General features: G+C 36.1%; 1 protein-coding gene across 1 annotated transcript in view; it reads left to right on the top strand.

Annotated features, from left to right (window-relative positions):
* The window catches only part of ANTXR1 (ANTXR cell adhesion molecule 1), a gene marked incomplete at its 3' end in the record, with an annotated part of 253,466 nt that overhangs the window by 37,118 nt on the left and 196,859 nt on the right, over positions 1–19,489 (top strand). Inside the window, exon 3 of the mRNA XM_079720921.1 lies at positions 842–913. Within this exon, the coding sequence (XP_079577047.1) occupies positions 842–913 (72 nt within the window). The remainder of the gene's footprint in view (positions 1–841; positions 914–19,489) is intronic.

The following is a 19,489-nucleotide window of genomic DNA, read 5'->3' as shown; positions in this document are numbered from 1 at the left end:
AGGTTACTGCATCATGAAGAAATAGGTTGATGCTATGAAGGGTGAACCATCTGGCTACTTAGAGAGAGCCCCAAAGGATGGCATTCCAGTGGCGAATCCACTGTAGTCTGACAGTCTATCTTGCAGACCGAAAAACATGTTTGTCCTCAGCTGAGAGTTGATCTATCTCTCAGACTGTGGATTTCACATTGGCAAAGCTCCCAAGTGCCGCCATATAAAGACCATGCCGATGTATTCATTAATCATGAGAAGTTTAACTACCAAGTAGAATAGATAGCCTTGTGGCCCATCAGCACATGCTTTCCTTATAGGGTAACCTCCTTGGGAAGCCAAATAGAAGTTAAAAGTTGATGGTGATCCTACTTTTAGAGTAAAATGAACTGTATAATCTTAATGGCTAATGGCATCAAGCTGCTATGGCCTGAGACACCCTGGTCCGTAGAGGCTACACCAGACTACAGTGGAGGCACTATCAAACGTTGTCTGTTAGGATCCTGATTTGTATAGACAGCATGCAAACCAGTCTTCTAAGGGCACACTTCAGACAGAGCAGAGGAAAGTGATGAATCTTAGCTTTCTTACTTGTGACCCACACTCACTGAGTGGTGGTCAAATCAGAAGCAGCCTCCAGGAGGACAAAGTGGGTCTTCTCTTTGGTCCACAGCTTCAAGTCAGCTGCTGGCTGACTACTTGCAACACCAGCTGTGAAGGTGCCCTTTGGGTTGAAGGTTGGCAGCTCTGGCAGTCGTAATATAAAGAGAAGAAGAGGGGGGAAGCCTGGAAGCGAATGGCATTCCACAGTCTCTCTTTCTGCCCTAATAGAATTGCTTTTCCTTTCCAGTCCACAGCTAAGAATGTCCTTTATTGTCTTCTCTACTCAAGGAACAACCCTAATGAAGCTAACAGAAGACAGGTAAGGATGCCTCCCACCCCATCATTACAAAACCCATCTTTTCTTGAATAGTTCTGATATTTGTGCCCCACTGCCAGCTTTGACCTGGCAGTGATTTTAATTGAATAGTTCTCTCTTTTGTCTTATGCCTTGAACTTTGCGCATTGACCCATCTGTTAATTTACTCTGGGATGACTTTGATAGAATTTTCTTATGTCAGTGAAATTTTATAAATGACTAAATCACGTTAAGGTAGATCTTACCTTTGATTGGTGACTCAGTCTGCTAACTTGGAGCAAAATGTTAGCAAACCAAATTCTTGAGGGAATATATTTTCTTTTATTTAAATTAGATTTATTTTGTGGATTAAGTGTTCAGAGATATAATAAGTGTGCTATGAGAGAAGTAAGAACTTGAAATACTATCATCCATAATGACTAAGGCAGCGAATAGAAAGGGAGGGTTTATGGCACTACAAAATTAAAAGAAATTTGAATCAGGTATGGGAAAATGTTGTTGACAGAAAAGGATTAGTTAGACCTAGCTTACCAAAAACATTAGTTGGGGTTTTACCACTTGTAGAGGAAAATTAGCAGTAACAGAGACACGTCATTTATTCACAGCTAGGATGGTATATTGGAGATGACACTTTTCCTGAGTTAATGATGCTTTGTCTACTTTTTAAAAAGTGGTATGGTCCCCATGAGAGAGGCCCCAGGGCGGGGCACACGTGCGACTATTGGCCAACTTATGTGGACATGTTGGGGAAAGGAAGGGAAGAATGGCAAGTACAGGGAGGGCAGGAAGACTTTATTCTGTGTGATTCTTCTAGAAATGAGAATAGGACTAACAGGATGGAGTAAGGTTTTCTGGAATTGGCACTCACACAGCACGTCTGAGCTAGTCCCCATTTTTTCCATGTCTTTGTTCCCCATCTGTAACAAAAAGAGCACTCTGTACCGTACGGAAGTTTTCAAACCCTGTTACTCCTTCAGCAGTATCTATTATATGCATGCATGCCATTTGACATGCACTGAAACCCCATTTGAAAAACAAGGGTTTCTTATTCCTTATTAATGGAAGGAGAAACTGAGGCCTTGTCATGTTCCTAAGGATACCAAGCAGCATCCACTCTAGATGCAGGCTGCACATTCTATCCACTCCACCTGCTGTTAAACAGAGACTCATGAAGCCCAAGAAGCCTGTGTGACTTCCCTTCAGTATTGGCCAAGGATGTTTTTTTAAGATCCTCTATACACACATTTATCTGCTACTGAAAATTGAAACAGAACATCAAAATTTTTTTCTACAATTCAACACGCTGTTCTAACAATGCTCTGGCCAAGCCACCCAACGTTTTCTTTACATTCCTTCCACACAAGTTAATTTGTTTCAAATTCTTGATATTGGGTTTCTTCTTACAGTGGACTTCAGGCTCATAAAACAGGCAATACCTGAGACCTATTAGTGCTTCTTTGTGTCAAATCAAAGTGGAACTAAAGTATATTCAAGTCATTCAAATGCAAGCTACATAGATTCCTTATAAGTTACCTGCATTAAGGTAGAAAAGAGATGCAAGAAAAAAGACATCAAGAACTTATAATACAGGTTATCAAAATATTGGTACACAATCTTTTCCAAGCTGCTTCATAATGATCCTAAAATTAAGAGCAAGAAAAATTTGTACAAGAATAAGGTTTATGGCCCATCCAACTGTGTGTCATAATTCCTGTAATATTTATTGGCATAATTTTCTCATAATTATCCTCATAAGGATCTCTATGAAACAGGCAATAACGACAGCTATATCTAAGTCTTTTCACTCTTGATCGAGTCTCAACGTCCTTCTACCGTGGTTCTCTTTGAGAGTCAGACAGAGGAAGTCTGGCTATTTTTAATATCTTGAATCATCCTTTCCATCCTTTCTCTCTGAGCAGTTAACAATGTCCTCACCCCTCTCCTATAGGGTCAAGGATTTTAAGAAGCTCTGACACAGTGTCTCTAGCCTATGGACTACATGCAGGACTCCTAATCTCTCTCAGTCTTTATATATGATAATACCTGAGTCATACATTTGCAGAGATGTCTTTTCTTCAGAGAAAACTCCTCTGTCACCCATTCTTCACATCCTCCTACAACCCAAGGCTGCCTAGTGCTGCTTCATGCTGATTCCACTCGCTCTGCACCTAAGAGTTTGGCAAGAGACCAAGTTCACACATCCCCTGTGGATATTTTGTGTGCTACTGCTCACAGCCTCTGGGAAGTTGGAGAGGTGGAGGGAAGTCACAGATTTATAAACACTAGTAGAACATCGAGTCTTTCAGACCCATTTTGGTTATGCTAGTTCAAATTAGTCATCTGAATCCTACTTTGAATCTAGTTTTTTATACCTTAACTTCACTACTCCTAGTATCCCATGCCAAGGAGAAGACTGGGATTGGAATCTCTACTTTGCTGGAAGCAGCATTTAATAATTAAGGGATGAGTATGCATCAAACAACAGCCAGAAATACCTTGCTAAAGGCTGAATGATTTGGGAGGAGCAGATGCAAACTATGATATATAGAATGGATAAGCAACAAGGTCCTACTGTATAACACAGGGAACTATGTTCAATATCCTGTGATAAACCATAATGGAAAAGAATATGTAAAGAATGTGTATATATATATATATATATGTGTGTGTGTGTGTATATATATATATATATATATGTATGTACGTATGTATAAGGCTGAATGAGTTTCATGTGTTGACTGCTTGACCTAATCTGTGGGTCAGCTGGCAAAGCATGACCATGGTTCACTGACCCATCCCCAACCTTGTCAGCCTGTGGAAAGACACAGGCAAGCCAGCTCTCTCTAAAATAGTTTCTTATGAAATTGGTGTAAAGAATTAGACTTTCAGAACTTCCAACCTGCTACTGTTTCTGAAATATATGACTTTCACTGGTTTAGTTGGTCACAGGAAGTTTTATATTTTTTTCTGTCTCATTAGATCTTCATAATATCCCTATAAGACAGTAAAAGATGCATTATTTTACCTATGTAGTAACTGAGGAGACACAGAATTTTTAAAATCTCGTTCAAAAACAAGACATGAATTAGCAGAGACTCTCATTTCAACAAGAGCAAAAGATTTGGGGTATATCAAAAGTACATTTGCATTCAGTTCTCGGGATCAGATCCACACAGGGGAAAACATGGGAAGGTTGAAGAAACAGAATGGAAAATAATTATGTTGTGTTGAGATGCAGTAGAGGAATTACAATTAGACTAATTATACCTCTGCCACTTGTGTCTTTTATCTGCTAAGCACTTTACATAGCATTTATTTATTCCCATATAACCATTATTACTTCAATTTCTAATGTGGTCTTTGTGGTCATTTGATTTATTGTTTCATATGTAAAGTGTCATTTTTCACTAACTGCTGTCAAGATTTTTTTCTCTATCTTTAGTTCTCAGCAGTTTGATTATGATGTGCCTGGCACACTTTTGTTTGTTTCTTTGTTTTTTTCTGTTTTTTTTTTCAGTTTATCCTCTTTTGGCTTTGCTGAGCTTCTTGAATCTAGAAATTTATGTCTTTCACCAAATTGTGTGGATCTGTGGCCATTACTTTTCAAATAATTTTTTCTGCACTGATCATTTTTCCCTCTCCTTCTGAGACCCCAGTGACACACATGTTAGACCTTTTGATGTTATTCCACATGTCCCTGAAGTTCTGTTCAATTTTTTTTTTTTTTGCAATTTTCTTTCTTTATTTATACCAGATCGTTTCTATTGTTCTGTCTTCATGTTAACTGACACTTTTCCTCTGTCATCTCCCTTCTGCTGTTTAGCTCATCTACTGAATTTCTTATTACAGATATTGTGTTTTTCAGTCCTAAAATATCTACTTGGTTCTTTTAAAAATTTTTTTTTGCTCTGCTGAGAACTTCTATCTTTCCATTTAATTCAAGTGTGTTACCTTTACCTCATAGATTATAGTTATTATAACTCCTATTATATAATAACTTCAGTTATTATAACTGATAATTCCAATAGCTCAGGATTGGCATCTTAATTGTCTGCTCTCCTGAGAATGGGTCACATTTTCTAGGTGATCTGTATGTCCAGCAATTTTATTTATTTATTTATTTTTTGCGGTACGCGGGCCTCTCACTGCTGCGGCCTCTCCCGCTGCGAAGCGCAGGCTCAGTGGCCATGGCTCATGGGTCCAGCCACTCCGCGGCATGTGGGATCTTCCCAGACCGGGGCACGAACCCGTGTCCCCTGCATCGTCAGGCGGACTCTCAACCACTGTGCCACCAGAGAAGCCCCAAGCAATTTTAGATTATATTCTAAAAGTTTTTAATATCATGCTGTTGAGACTCTGAGTTGTATTCAAATCCTATAGAGAACGTTGATTTGTTTGTTTGCTTTAGTAGACAATCACCCTGGCTAGGTTCAGATCACAGGTTCTATCTTGTCTTCTGTGGTTTTGATTTTGGTTCAGTTTTCAAAGTCTTTGCTAAGCTGCTTTGGGTGTCTCCTGTACATATGCAGTTCAGAGATGATCCTGGGAGTTATACAGCTTCATACACAGAAGTAGAGGGATCCCCTTTACCAGCTCTCTCCTCTCCAGGATTCCCCACACACTGATTTTCTCAATGAGGCCCCTGCCCTCCAAGTCTTCTAGCAAGAAAAGTGGGGTTTCTCTTGGAGTTTTGGTCACCACATTGCTGCATGCAGTTCTGTACTGAGGCCACCCCTGGGGCAAAGCCAGGAGTCATAAGAGAGAAATAGAAATGGGATTTCCTCCACATTCTTTGAACCACAGGGGCCGCTTTTCCCAAGGGCCAGAAATATGGTGGCTTTCTTAGCTTTTAGGAGACATCCCAGGCTACTGCCATGTGACTGAGGCCCACCCTCAGATTAAAGCCACGAGGGAAATGAAGAAAAAACTTTGGAATTCATCCTCGTATGGGTTATTTCTCCAGGTTTTAACTCTCCAATCCACCTGCATTTTTTGCTTTTCAGAGTTTTATTGTGTTTGCTTTTTTCATTTTCTCCATACTTTTTATTATAATCCACAGAAGAGGTAGCCTATAGCAAGCCTGCTATTACTTCAGTTCTACAGATAAGGACACTGAGATTCAGAGAGCTTAGATAACTTGCTAAGATCAAAGAATAAAAATGGCAGAACTGGTATTCTGATTATGGATTCTGGATTCAGTCCAACTCATGGGCTTTGCGTCATATTATGTTGCTCTTTCAAGATTTCTTAGCTTCATCAATTTGCAAAATGATTGAAAAATTGTAACAAGTTTTTTAGGCTTCCTCATTAGCATAATAAAAGAATAATGTTAATTTAAGTACTAATAGAATAAATTATTTTAGTGTTAGCTACTGCACATGATTCCCTAAAAACTCCTTGGATAGTCTTTTTCCTGATCTTAATAGAAATACTTCTAATGTTTCATCATTTGGAAATGAGATCATGTCAAGGAAGTCCAACTCTTCCTTTAAAAGAAAACAGGAATAGATATTCAGTTTAATCAAATGCATTTTTGGTATCTATTGAAGTCATATTTTTCCTTTGACCTACTAATACAGAGAAATGCATTACAAAAGATATTTTAATATTGGGCCATATGCATATTTGGTTACACTTGGTTGTGATATATTATTATTTTATATAGAACTGAATTGTTTTCTGTATTTTATTCAGAAATTTAACATCAGTATTCATAATTGTGATTGGGCTGCTATTGTCCTTTTTATGACTACCTTTACTTACAGTATTTTTTATAATTTTTTTCTTACATTTAGTTTATTACTTCTAGAATTAATCCGATGTACGGTATGAAGCCAAGATCCATCTTTTTTCTCCAAGTGTTTAGGCAGTTTTTCCAACACCATTTACTGGATAATCCTTTACTACCAATTTGAAAAGTTAAACATTTTCATAGGCTTGTGTCCATTGCTGGGTTTTCTATTCTAATGCACTGCATTTCTGTCTGTTCTTATGCTACTACCACATTATTTTAATTAGTTTTAACATCTGGAAGGCAAGTCTTTTCTCACTTCTAATCCTGAGTGAAAATCTGCTAGTCTTTAGTGGGTCTTTTTCCCTACCACATGCATTTTAAATAATTTTTTTTAATGTTCCAGAATATTCCTGGGGTTTTCACTTGAACTGTATGAAAAGTACAGAATAACCTTAACAAAATGGCATTACATTGTTACTATATTGATTTTCTTATTTAAGGATATATCACTTCTCTTTTACATCCCCCAATGAGGTTTTGATATTTTCTTCAGCTCAGTCTCATACAGTGTTCACTAAGTTTATTCCTAGACATTTTAAAGTTTTGCTTCCATTGTGAATGAATTTTTTTCTGTTGTATTTTCTAAACTATTGTTCACTATAAAGCAATTAACCTATAATTTGGGATCCATGGGCTTTTATTAAACTCCATAAAATTATTTTTAAAAATTTGCAAACCAGGGAGATTGTAATTTGCAACAGAACAGGCCTACGTCCCCCGAACAGTTAAGAAATACTGGCTTGGGGGAAATTATTGCTTTGTAGATTTATTTTTTATCCCATCATTTTAATGAAACATTATATTAATTCTAATATTTTTCCAGTTAATTTTGGACTGGTTTTTTAGTAAGATGGTTATATTATTTATAATTAATGATAACTTCTGTCCTCTTTTCTAATATTTATATCTTTTATAACTTCTCAGGTATCTTGGGTTGCTTGTTTTTTTTGATATTGAGTTGTATGAGCTGTTGGTATATTTTGCATATTAACCCCTTGTCAGTAGCATCATTTGCAAATATTTTCTCCCATTCCTTAGGTTTTCTTTTCAGTTTGTTGATGGTTTCTTTCGGTGTGCAAAAGCTTTTAAGTTTGATTAGGTCCCATTTGTTTATTTTTGGTTTTATTTAATCTACCTTGGGAGATTGATCATAGAAAACATTGGTACGATTTATGTCTGAGAATGTTTTGCCTATGTTCTCTTCTAGAAGTTTAATGGTGTTATGTTAATTAGGTCTTTAAACCATTTTGAGTTTATTTTTGTATATGGTGTGTCTTCTTGGGTATCTTATTATATTGGCTAAAATTTTCAAACTTTAATGGAACTTGTGTTTCACAATTATGTACTTTATTGGATATTGACTTCATAGAGTTTTTTATCTACTATATTAAGGAATGATTCTTCAACTGCAAGTTTATTAAAACATTTTTATCTGAAATGTTAGTTTCATTAAATGCCCTTTTGTCATAAAAAGATAATTATATCTTTCTTTTATTTCCTTTGCCCTGTCTATGTGAAAATTTCAAATCAAAAAATTTCCTGATGTGAAACTAACCTTAAATTCCTGAAATAAATTTTATTCATCATGGTTTGCTCTTTTATTATATTTCTGGATTTGATTTAATATAAACCTAAACATATCACTTATTAATATTTAATATTAAGAATATTCAAGAGTTTCATTTTATACTGTCTTTGTCAGGCTTGCAATAAGGATTACACAAGTTTAGAAAAATGAATTGGCAATGTTTTCATGTGCTATGGAATATCTAAAGTAATACAGAAAATGTAAGCTTGTTCAAAGTTTAATACATATCAGAGGAAAGCCAACTAAGCCTAAACCATTATTAAAGAAGTTATTTGACAGTTATCTCAAAATCTTGTATGACTATTGTTATTATCGTATTTACTACCTTGAGAAGTGGTAGAATTTACCAGTGTGCTGATATTTTAATTTTATAACATAACTTTTTAATTTTCAAAATCTCTTCTGTATCTGTGGTTATATCCCTTTTCCAACATTCATGTAAAGTATTTTTGTCTCTTATTGCCCCATTCAAATTACTCAATGGGTTCTCTCAGATTTGTTCAGTTTTCTTTCGTATAATTGTTTTACATTACTTTATTGTTTTACTATTAATTCCTTCCTTTGGCTTATCTTTTATTTCATCTCTTTTTATGAATTGAAATTTATTATATTTTATTATTTCTCATTTAATAATAAAAGCTATTATGAATATAAATTATACTCTAAATCTCTTCCTTATTGAATCTCATATGGCCCAACATGTACTGTTCTCATTATTGTTAATTTCTAAATAATTTATATTTATAATTTTAGATTTGATATTAAATTATTTATAAAATATTTCACAATTTCCACATGATTTTTGGTTTTTTATATTTTTCTCAATTTCTAGAGTCATTGCTTTTTTTCAGAAAATATGGTTTATGTAATTTCTACTTTTAAAATTTATTAATTTTTGTTGGTGGCCTAACATAGGAATAAATTTTACTTATCATTCATGGATGTTAGAAAATATGTATACATTGATGAATAAAAAGTTTTATATAAGAATATATTGATTAAATTTATTAAATATTTTATATTTTTGCTTACTTGATCTGTGAAGACAGAGAGATATTTTCAAACTTTCCACCATGACTGTTTGAATTTTCAATACATTGCCTTATCATTTACACTGTATTATTTAGCTCACATGTGTTTTTATTATGGAATACATTTCTAATCAATGTAAAGTAAACTTTATCATCTTTAATGCTTTTTAAGTCCTTTGTCCAAAAATATTATAAACTTAAAATTTTTTTGTATTTTCTTACTATATCTTTGCCCACCCATTTAGCTTTTACCCTTGCTTGATATTTTAATATTCCACCATTGATTTGAAAAGTATAATTTGAAAGAGTATAATTTAATTCTTATTCTAGTAACAGTTCCCAAGGGATGCTTGTCTTTATAATGGCGAGAATTAAATAATATTTATTTTTCTCCTTGCTCAATTTATTAAGAAATATTTGCATTATGTTTCATAAGTGTATACACATACACACACATACACATATTTCCTTTCCAGTATTTGAAGTTTTTTTATTTTTATTTTTAAAATTTCTCAGTTAGCTGAGTCTTTTTTCAGGTAAAATTTTTCTGAGGGGTATGCGAATATTAAGCTTTCTAAGTCCAACTTATTTGAGAATTGTTGTTATTCACCTTCAGGTAAATATTTTAACTGAACTTTAATTATAAAGTTCTTATATCCTGACTCTCTTTTCCCCTAAATTTACTAGAAACAGTGATACAATGTCAACTTGCATGCATTCTGTTCTATATCGCATATAGGAAAAGGAGAGATTCCAATTTAGTACATTTCTCCTTTGTTTTCCCCTCTTGAATGCCTGTAAAAAAATTTTTTCTTTGTCTTTGGAATTTAAAAAAAGAGTCAAGAGAGTATATTTTGGCCCAAGGCCATCCATTAATTTTGTATAATACTTTGTATAGGACTTGAGCCATTCCATCTGACAAGTTAATAAACTTCTTTGGCTTAGGAATTTTTTTTCTATTATTTCTTTTATTATTACTTTTCTTCTGTCTGTTCATTGGGTTCTTGAATCTACCCAAAATCTCTTTTATACTCTATTATAAGTACAATTTTTTAATGTCTACCATTTTTCTTTGAGTTCTTGGAGAATGTTTCATTCTGGTTCAGTCATTCACCAATTTAAGTTGATTTTTTGTTTTTGCAACATTCGCCTTACTGTTCACTGTTTCCATTGCATTTTTTCTTATTGTGGTAAAATATACATACCATAAAGCTTAACACTTTAACCATTTTTAAGCATACAATGTGGTGGCAGTAAGTTGTGCAACCATCACCACTATCCATCTCCAGGACTTTTTCATCATCCCAAACTGAAACTCTCCCTGTCCCTGGCAACCTCTATTCTACCATCTATCTCTATCATTTTGCCTGTTCTAGGTACTTCATATAAGTGGAATCGTATAATTTTTGTCCTTTTGTCTGGCTTATTTCACTTAACATGTCTTCAAGGTCCATCCATGTTGTAGCATGTATCAGAATTTCATTCATTTTTAAGGCCAGAATAATATTCCATTGTATGTATGTACTGCATTTTGCTTACCCATTTATCTGTCAATGGATGGTTGAGTTGTTTCCATCTTTTGGCTGTTGTGAATAATGCTGCTATGAACATTAGCGTGTAAATATCTGTTCAATCCCTGGTTTCAATTCTTTGGGGCATACACTAGAAGTGGAACTGATGGATTATATAGTAATTCTGTGTTTAATTTTTTGAGGAACCATCATACAGTTTTCCACAGTGGCTGCACCATTTTACAGTCCTACCAACAATGCATAGGGATTCCAACTTCTCCACATCCTTATTGATACTTATGATTTTCTGTTTTTTTTAATTGAGGTAACATTGGTTTATAACATTATATAAGTTTCATGTGTACAACATATATTTCTACTTCTGTGTACACTACAGCATGCTCACCACTAAAAATTTAGTTTCTATTCATCACCATAGTTGACCCTCTACCCATTTCACACTGCCCCCCAACACCTTCCCCTCTGATAACTACTCTGTTCTCTGTATCTACATGTTTGTTTTTGTTTGGTTTGGTGTATTCACTTATTTTGGTTTTCTGTTTGCCTTTCGGATTCCACATATGAGTGAAATCATACAGTATTTGTCTTTCCCCATCTGACTTATGTCACTTAATGTAATACCCTCAAGGTCCATCCATGTTGTTGCAAATGGCAGGATTTCATCTTTTTATGGCTGAGTAGTATTCCATTGTGTGTGTGTGTCCATTCACCCATTGACAGGCACTTAGGTTGTTTCCATTTTTTGGCTATTATAAATAATGCTATGATGAATATAGGGGTGCATAGGTCTTTTCTAATTAGTGTTTTCATATTCTTCAGATAAATACCCAGAAGTCGAATAGCTGGATCATATGGTAGTTCTTTTGTTAATTTTTGAGGAAACTTCATACTGTTTTCCATTAGTGGCTGCACCGATTTACATTCCCATCAACAGTGTATGAGTGTTCCCTTTTCTCTGCCTCCTTTCCAACACTTTTTATCTCTCGCCTTTTTGATAATAGCCATTCTAACAGGCATGAGGTAATATTTCATTATGGTTTTCATTTGCAGTTCCCTGATAATTAGTGATGTTGAACATCTCTTCATGTGCCTGTTAGCTATCTATATGTTTTCTTTGGAAAAATGTCTATTCAGGTCCTCTGCCCATTTTGAAATTGGGTTGTTTGTTTTTTTTTGTTGTTGAGTTGTATGAGTTCTTTATATATTTTGGATAATAACCCCTTATCAGATATGAAGCTTTTTAGTTTGATGTTGTCCCATTTGTTGATTTTTGTTTTTGTTTCCTTTGCCTGAGGATGCATGCTCAGAAAGATATTGCTAAGACCAATGGCAAAGAGCATACTACCTGTGTTTTCTTCTAGGAGTTTTATGGTTTCAGGTCTTACATTCAAGTTTTTAATCCATTTAATCTGTTGGGTTTTTTTTTTCCTTTATAACAGCCATCCCAATGGGTATGATATAGTATCTCACTGTAGTTTTAATTTGTATTTCCCTAATGATTAGCGATGTTGAGCATCTTTTCATGTGCTTATTGGCACATTCATATATTTTCTTTGGAGAAATGTCTATTCAAGACCTTTGTCCATTTTTTAGTTGTTTTTTTAAATTGTTATTAAGTTCTAAGTGTTCTTTACATATTCTGGGTATTAATCCCTTATTAAATATATGATTTACAAATATTTTCTCCCATTCTGTGGGTTACCTTTTCACTCTGTTGATAGTGGCTTTTAATGCACAAAATTCTTTAATTTTGATGAATCCAATTTATCTATTTTTTTTCCTTCTGTTGCCTTGCACTTTTGGCTTTATATTTCAAGAAATCATTGCCAAATCCAATGTCATAAAACTTTTCCCCTTTGTTTTTTCTAAGAGTTTTATAGTTTTAGCTCTTACATTTAGGTCCTTGATCCATCTTGAATTAATTTTTGTTTATGGTTTGAAATAAGGGTCTAATTTCATTATATTGAAAATGGATATCCAGTTTTCCCAACACCATTTGTTGAAAACACTGTCTTTGCCCCCATTAAATGGTTGGCACCCTTGTTGAAAATCACTTGACCATATATGTGAAGTTTTATTTCTGGACCCTCTATTCTATTCCTTTGGTCTATACATCTGTCCTTATGCTACTACTGTGGCTTTGTAGCAAGTTTTGAAATCAGAAAGTGTGAATCTCCCAACTTTTGTTCTTTTTCAAGATCGTTATGGCTATTTAGATTCCCTTGAGATTCCATATGAATTTTAGAATAAGTTTTTCTGTTTCTGTCATTGGAATTTTGACAGAGATCGCATTGAATCTGTAGATCATTTTGGGCAGTACTGTCATCTCAACAATATTAAGTCTTCTGATCCATGAACATAGGCTGTCTTTCCATTTATTTATGCTTTCATTAATTTCTTTCATCAATGTTTTATAGTTTTTAGTGCCATTGCATTTTTTAACTGCAAATAATATCTTTCAACCCAATGAATATTTTTCTGATCCTGAATTTTCCCTTGTGTTTGTGGGAAGCATACCTTGTTATTGTGTTAGAGATGATATATCTTTATCATGAATATGAATTAGAATTGTTTTACGTGTTCTCCTGTTTCTTATATGAGTTTGCTTCAAAGGGGAAATTTTCTCAACTTTCTTAAATTGGTCCTTTCTTTCCATCTTATGAGAATTTCCTTAATAGAGTGACTCAAAAGAGGAACAACTAGGTTTTTCAGGACTGGGATTTGGGATGAGTTCTGTCAGAGATCATGTAAATTTTTGTTGAAAATGTGAAGATCACAGGAAAAGAAGATGGGAAAATTTATATGTAGTGTAATTTTTTCTTGAAAAAGGTAGAGATCTAGTAGTGTATCCAAGGTAAGGAGGAAGCTTATGCCAAAGGAAAATGGTGAGTTGTAGATGTTAGATCACTGTGTTAAGAACCTATCCTACCACCACCCACAGGCTTTTCTCCTCAGGTCACAGAATTCCAGGCTAGTACGTCCTTCCCTCATCCTGATCTCAGCAGCTCTACATCTTGCAGTAATTCTTCCAAGTGTCTGGCATATGTATGGCACCCTTACCAATTTTCCAGCAATAAAAAACTTTTGCCCCGTCATACTTGTTCAGCTGTTTCTGCAGCATTTTTGAAAGAAAAGGGGAGGTTAAAAACTGTAGACCCAGATCACTACTTTTAACTGAAAGTTTCACCTTTCTTCTAAACTGCAAGATGAAAAATACAAAGCATAACGAAACAATTATGGGTCAAAGAATTAATATGTCTTATCCAACCCACTGGCCTCACGTTACTGCTAAGAAAATCATTCTCAGAGAGATTGAATTATTTGCCTAAATTCATATAAGTAGTCAAATGACAGTAGAATTTTTTTTAACTCACAAAATTAAAATTTTTAAATCCAGTGATTTTTTTTCTACTACATTACATAGCTTACCCAATTCACCGTATTTGTATGAATGCTGCTGTCTTTTGTTTCTTATCTGTGGAATAATTAAATGGTAGCAACCACTATATATATGTGCAAATGCATAAATACATATGCATTTGTATATATATAATATATACTCTTTTATTAATGGTTTATTATGTACCATTAACCTAGAATACTTTTTTCAACTATAAGAAGAGAAAATGATAATACCTACCTTGTAAGGTTGTTATGGGAATTATATTATTTATTATGTTTTATGTAGATGGGGATACTGAGTCATAGAAGGCTCAAAGCCTCCTTGCCATAAAAGTTAAGGAACCTGGATTTGAGCCTGGGAACCATGGCCCCAATGTCCACAGTCTTAATCACTGTGCTATAGGGTTTCCCACAATTTTACTACTATATACACTTTTAAATTAAAAACAAACCTAAGCATACACAACTCACCACCCCAAACCCTCTAACTTCTTCCAGAAAGCAATTCTCTGAAAGCATGTGCCCTCTGCACGTTTTATCTTTGTGGCCTTTTAATGACGTCAGCTTGGAAATACTCCTCGCAAAAAGGTACAGAGGTAGGATCAGTATTTTGCAGATGGGGTTAAGAGGTTAAGCATCTTGCTTACTGGTTTTAAGGAGTTGAAGTAAAAGCCAAGAACGCTTGGCTCAAACTGCTGAGTGGAAACCAAGAGACCACACTTCTCTATCCCTCTCAGTCAGCCTTTGGTTTGGTTTGAAGAGTGTGGTTTTGCCATCAGTATCACAGGGGAAAATGACATATTTTGAATACATCACTTAATTCCTGGAGAAGAATGAATACAGGCTGTCATTACCAAGAGACATAGTTCTAAAAGCTTTTTCTAAATTTAAAAATAACAAGAGAGAAAAAGAGTCTTCAGATACTTTGTGCTTGAAAGCCTCTGGATTCATTCCATTTTAAAGTACTATTCATTCAGGTACAAGAAGATTTGATGGCATAATTAGGAGAAATGGAGGGGAGCATTTTTTTTATTCTCTTGTCCTGTTGATAGAGAGAGAATATCATGGGGTCTGAGTGCATGGGAAAAGTCCTTACCTCTCTGTGCCTCTGTTTCTTCATCTGTAAAATAAATAATAATGATCAGCCCTACTTCGTAGAACTGTTGGAAGGATTAACAATGCCAGGCACATAGTAAATGGTGTCGTTACACTTGTGGTTGTTAGGGTCTTCACAAAGAGCTGAGGAATCACCCTCACTCCTCCTGGACACACCCCACTCAAATCATCACAGCATAGCCAAGAATAATTCAGAGTGAGTCCCCAGCTCTCCGTGCGTCACACCCTTCTCTGAAGTTTTTAACCGTTGGCCTGTCTATCCCTGTATAGAGGAGCATGGGTAGAAAAGACTGCTTTAGCATGAAGTCAGGTAAAAAGTTATTGTTTCCTTTGCCTAATGGTTCTAGCAAGACTTCCTCCAGACAGGAGCACACAGGCAATCTAGAGGAAGTTTGTCTAAGGGCTTCTCATATTGCATTTCAATGATGGTAAAAAGAACCCACCTTGAAACAATTCAGTGGGTCTGGGAACAGACTGAGATGTGTGAGAGTAGAGTGGTCCAGTATTTCTCACACTCTCCCTCTGGAGGAGCCCTGTTAGTAGAAGAAAGTACCCTGGGGCATAGCCCTGGGGTCCTAGGGTAGGGTTTGAAGTGGCTCATCAAAAGCAAGAAATTTCTTCAACATCCTTTCATCTTAAAAATGACGATCTTATTTACAAAGCAGAAATAGAGACACAGACGTAGAGAACAAAGGTAAGGATACCAAGGGGGAAAAAGGTAGGTGGGATGAAGTGGGAGATTGGAATTGACATATATACACTATTGATACTATTTATAAAATAGATAACTAATGAGAGCCTACTGTATAGCACAGGGAACTCTACTCAATGCTCTGTAGTGACCTAAATGGGAAGGAAATCCAAAAAAGAGGGGATATATGTATACGTGTAGCTGATTCACTTTGCTGTACAGTAGAAACTAACACTGTAAAGCAATTATACTCTAATAAATTTTTTTTAATTACTGAGTAATACAAAACAAATGCATGTGCATTTGTATTCTATTCTATAATACACCAATGCTTGATTTTTTATGAAAATCATGTGGAGTCCTTTCTCAAATTTTGGAGTACAGTTTATGCCCCAGGAAAAAAAAATTATATATATACATATACACACACACATCTTCTGTGTCTTTGTGTCCAGTACATTGTCCTATACCAAGTTTGAATGCCACAGATGTAGTAGAGACAGCACAGACTTTGTACCAGGACCAGCCTGGGTTCTAATCTGGGCTCCACCAGCATGTGCATGTTCTTCACTTCTATGAATCTGTTTTTTCAAATGTATAATGAAGATGACAAACATCATATGGTGTTGTTGAGAAACTTCATGAACTAATATGTGGAAAGAGCCTAGCAGAAACCCTGGCACAGCATAGATACTCAGGAAATGTTACTTCCCTTCCTCACCTACTATGCTTCATGTGGCACATACATATATAACGGATAAAATCTGACAGAGCAGCATCCAGAAACATTCTTCTCTGGATGAAGCCAGCAAGGCAAACTTCAGAAATAGTGGAGTCAAACGATGGTAGAGTTCTCATATTCAAAGCTAGATAGCCACGGGCTTCCCTGGTGGCGCAGTGGTTGAGAGTCCACCTGCCGATGCAGGGGACATGGGTTCGTGCCCCGGTCCGGGAAGATCCCACTATGCCGCAGAGTGGCTGGGCCCATGAGCCATGGCCACTGAGCCTGCGCGTCCGGAGCCTGTGCTCCGCAACGGGAAAGGCCACAACAGTGAGAGGCCTGCATACCGCAAAAAAAAAAAAAAAAAAGAAAAAGCTAGATAGCCACAACCAACAAATTTTCTGTGGCCTAACCAAAAAAAACACCACTATTGGTCAACATCAGGCCTGTCCATCATCTCCTAGCCTCTTGGCCTCCAGTGTGGGGACTTGAGCCTTAGATTTAGTGCTGCCTTTGATAAGCTTGGAATGGCTCCTCATGGGCTGCAGTTCAGCCTTTGCTACTCACTCTCAACAATTTTTTAAATTATTAAATATTCTAAGTATAAGAAAAGCATACCAAAAAAGGATAGTAAACACTCATTATCCACCACCAAGCTTATGAAATAAAATGTTATAGGTATTGACCCCCCCTTTCTCTTTCCTTACCAGAGGTATTACTATCCTGAGTGTGGGATTTATCATTTTAATGACTGCTGTATATTTGTACATACCCATGAATAATATATTGTTTCATATTCAACTTTATAATAAATTATCATATTGCATGTATTTTTCTTGAACTTGCTTTTTACACGTAACATCATGTTTTTGAAACTTTTTCTATGTAGATACATGTAGCTACACTTGGTTCATTGTAACTAATGTATACTTTCCGTTGCATTGAATTTTATTGTAATAATGTACCACCATGTACTAATCTATTCTCTTATTAATGGACAGTTAGTTTCTAACTTTTTGCTGTTATAAACAAAGTTGCAATGAACATTCTTGTACCTGTCTCCCAGACAGGTGGGAAGCAAGATTTCTCTTCTATAGTGATATATAACTAGGGATTGAATTGCTAGGTCTTTGGTATGTGAATAAGTAACTTAACCAGGCATGATTTAATTGTTCTCCAAAGGGGCTGCACCCATTTACAATCCACTTAGCGATTTATAAGAATTTTCATTTACTCAAATCCTACCAACATCTTGTATGATCCCCCAACTTTTCTTAAATAGATGTGCACACATTTGACTTGTGGGTTGGATTATCTGGTGTGGACCTAGTATACTCCTACCTACCCCCACCTCCAGCCCAATATTGCTCCAAAGTGTGATAAGGAAGTCCTATCTTTGTAGAGAAGTGTAACCTTCTCCAGCCTGACCAAAATAGCAGACTCTTGTCTATCATCTACCCTAGGGCTGTCTGCTTCAGCTTCCATCTGAGAAGGTGACCCTGGACTCATTCTCTGTTGCACAGGATTGGTAGAGTGCCACTCTATCCTATGCCCTTCCAAACACTCCTTGTGGTCAGCAGTACTAAGCTCAAGTATATCACCCTGACCATTTTAGATGCCACCAGCACCAGGTGAGACCTAGTCCCTAGTGAACTAAGAGGAACATGGACCTAAAGGTTCTCATGGGAAAAAGATACATATTTGCGCAACCCTGACTATGGAGCCTACTTTCTTTCCACCATTCCCATCTCCTGCAAAGTATGACTCAACTAGGGAAAAGTGTTAGTGATGGGAAAGGTCTTACAGGGATTTGTTTCAAAAGCCAAGTGCTGCCCTAGGAAACTGCATGGTGAAAACCACTGCACAAATGAGTAACCAACCAAAATAGAGTTGTGCACAGAAGAGTTTGTTTGGACAAATTCATCACATTGCCCTGTGATTAATCCATTGTTCCTGTCCTTTATGCCAGTTTAGGACAGCTTGGGAATTTAGAAATTCCTTGATGGGCTCCTCTTAGGGAACTTTGGTTACTGGTCTGCACTTGACCCTGTGCCACATTGTGGACTACTGCTGTCTGCCAAATGTGGCCTCTCCAGTTCCCAGCAAATTCCCAGGTTCTGTTCCTGTTTCAACGATTGGTCCCCATGTAAAATCAGATGCAGGACTCTGAGCTGGAAGGAAGCTGGTAGATCTTGTAGTTCCACAGCTTCACTTTACATTTGAGAAATCAAAGATTGACCTGTGTCGGAAGTGGCAGAACTATGATTCAATCCCAAGTCTATCTTCCTCCAAAATCCACGCTCTTGTGAATGGCACTGAAGTCATGGGAAGAATGAGATTGCCTTGTAAGACAGTGTAGGTGTAAGAATAAGGGAATCTGGATTCTGGGGCACTCCAATCTTTAGAGTTCTAGAAGAAGGAAAAGCCTACACAGAAATACGAGAAAGAAGAACTGATGAGGGAGATGGAGAGAGGATGCTGTGATGGGGGTCAAGAGAAGAAAGCATTTTAAATTGAGAGGGAGATTAACTGTGTCTGATGCTGTAAGAGGGTGAGTAAGAGGAAGCCAGAGAAGTGACCATTGGATTGGGAATGTGGAGATCATTGGGGACCTTCACAAAGCCCATTTCAGCAGAACTGTTGTGACAAAAGTCACTGCAAAATAGGTTAAAAGGTGAGGGCTTTCAATTTTCAGTTGAGGGGT

The sequence above is a fragment of the Hyperoodon ampullatus genome (genome assembly GCF_949752795.1).
Source record: "Hyperoodon ampullatus genome assembly, chromosome: 15".
Taxonomy (NCBI): domain Eukaryota; kingdom Metazoa; phylum Chordata; class Mammalia; order Artiodactyla; family Ziphiidae; genus Hyperoodon; species Hyperoodon ampullatus.
Note: the sequence above shows the minus strand (reverse complement) of the source record. Positions and strands in the feature narration are given on the sequence as shown.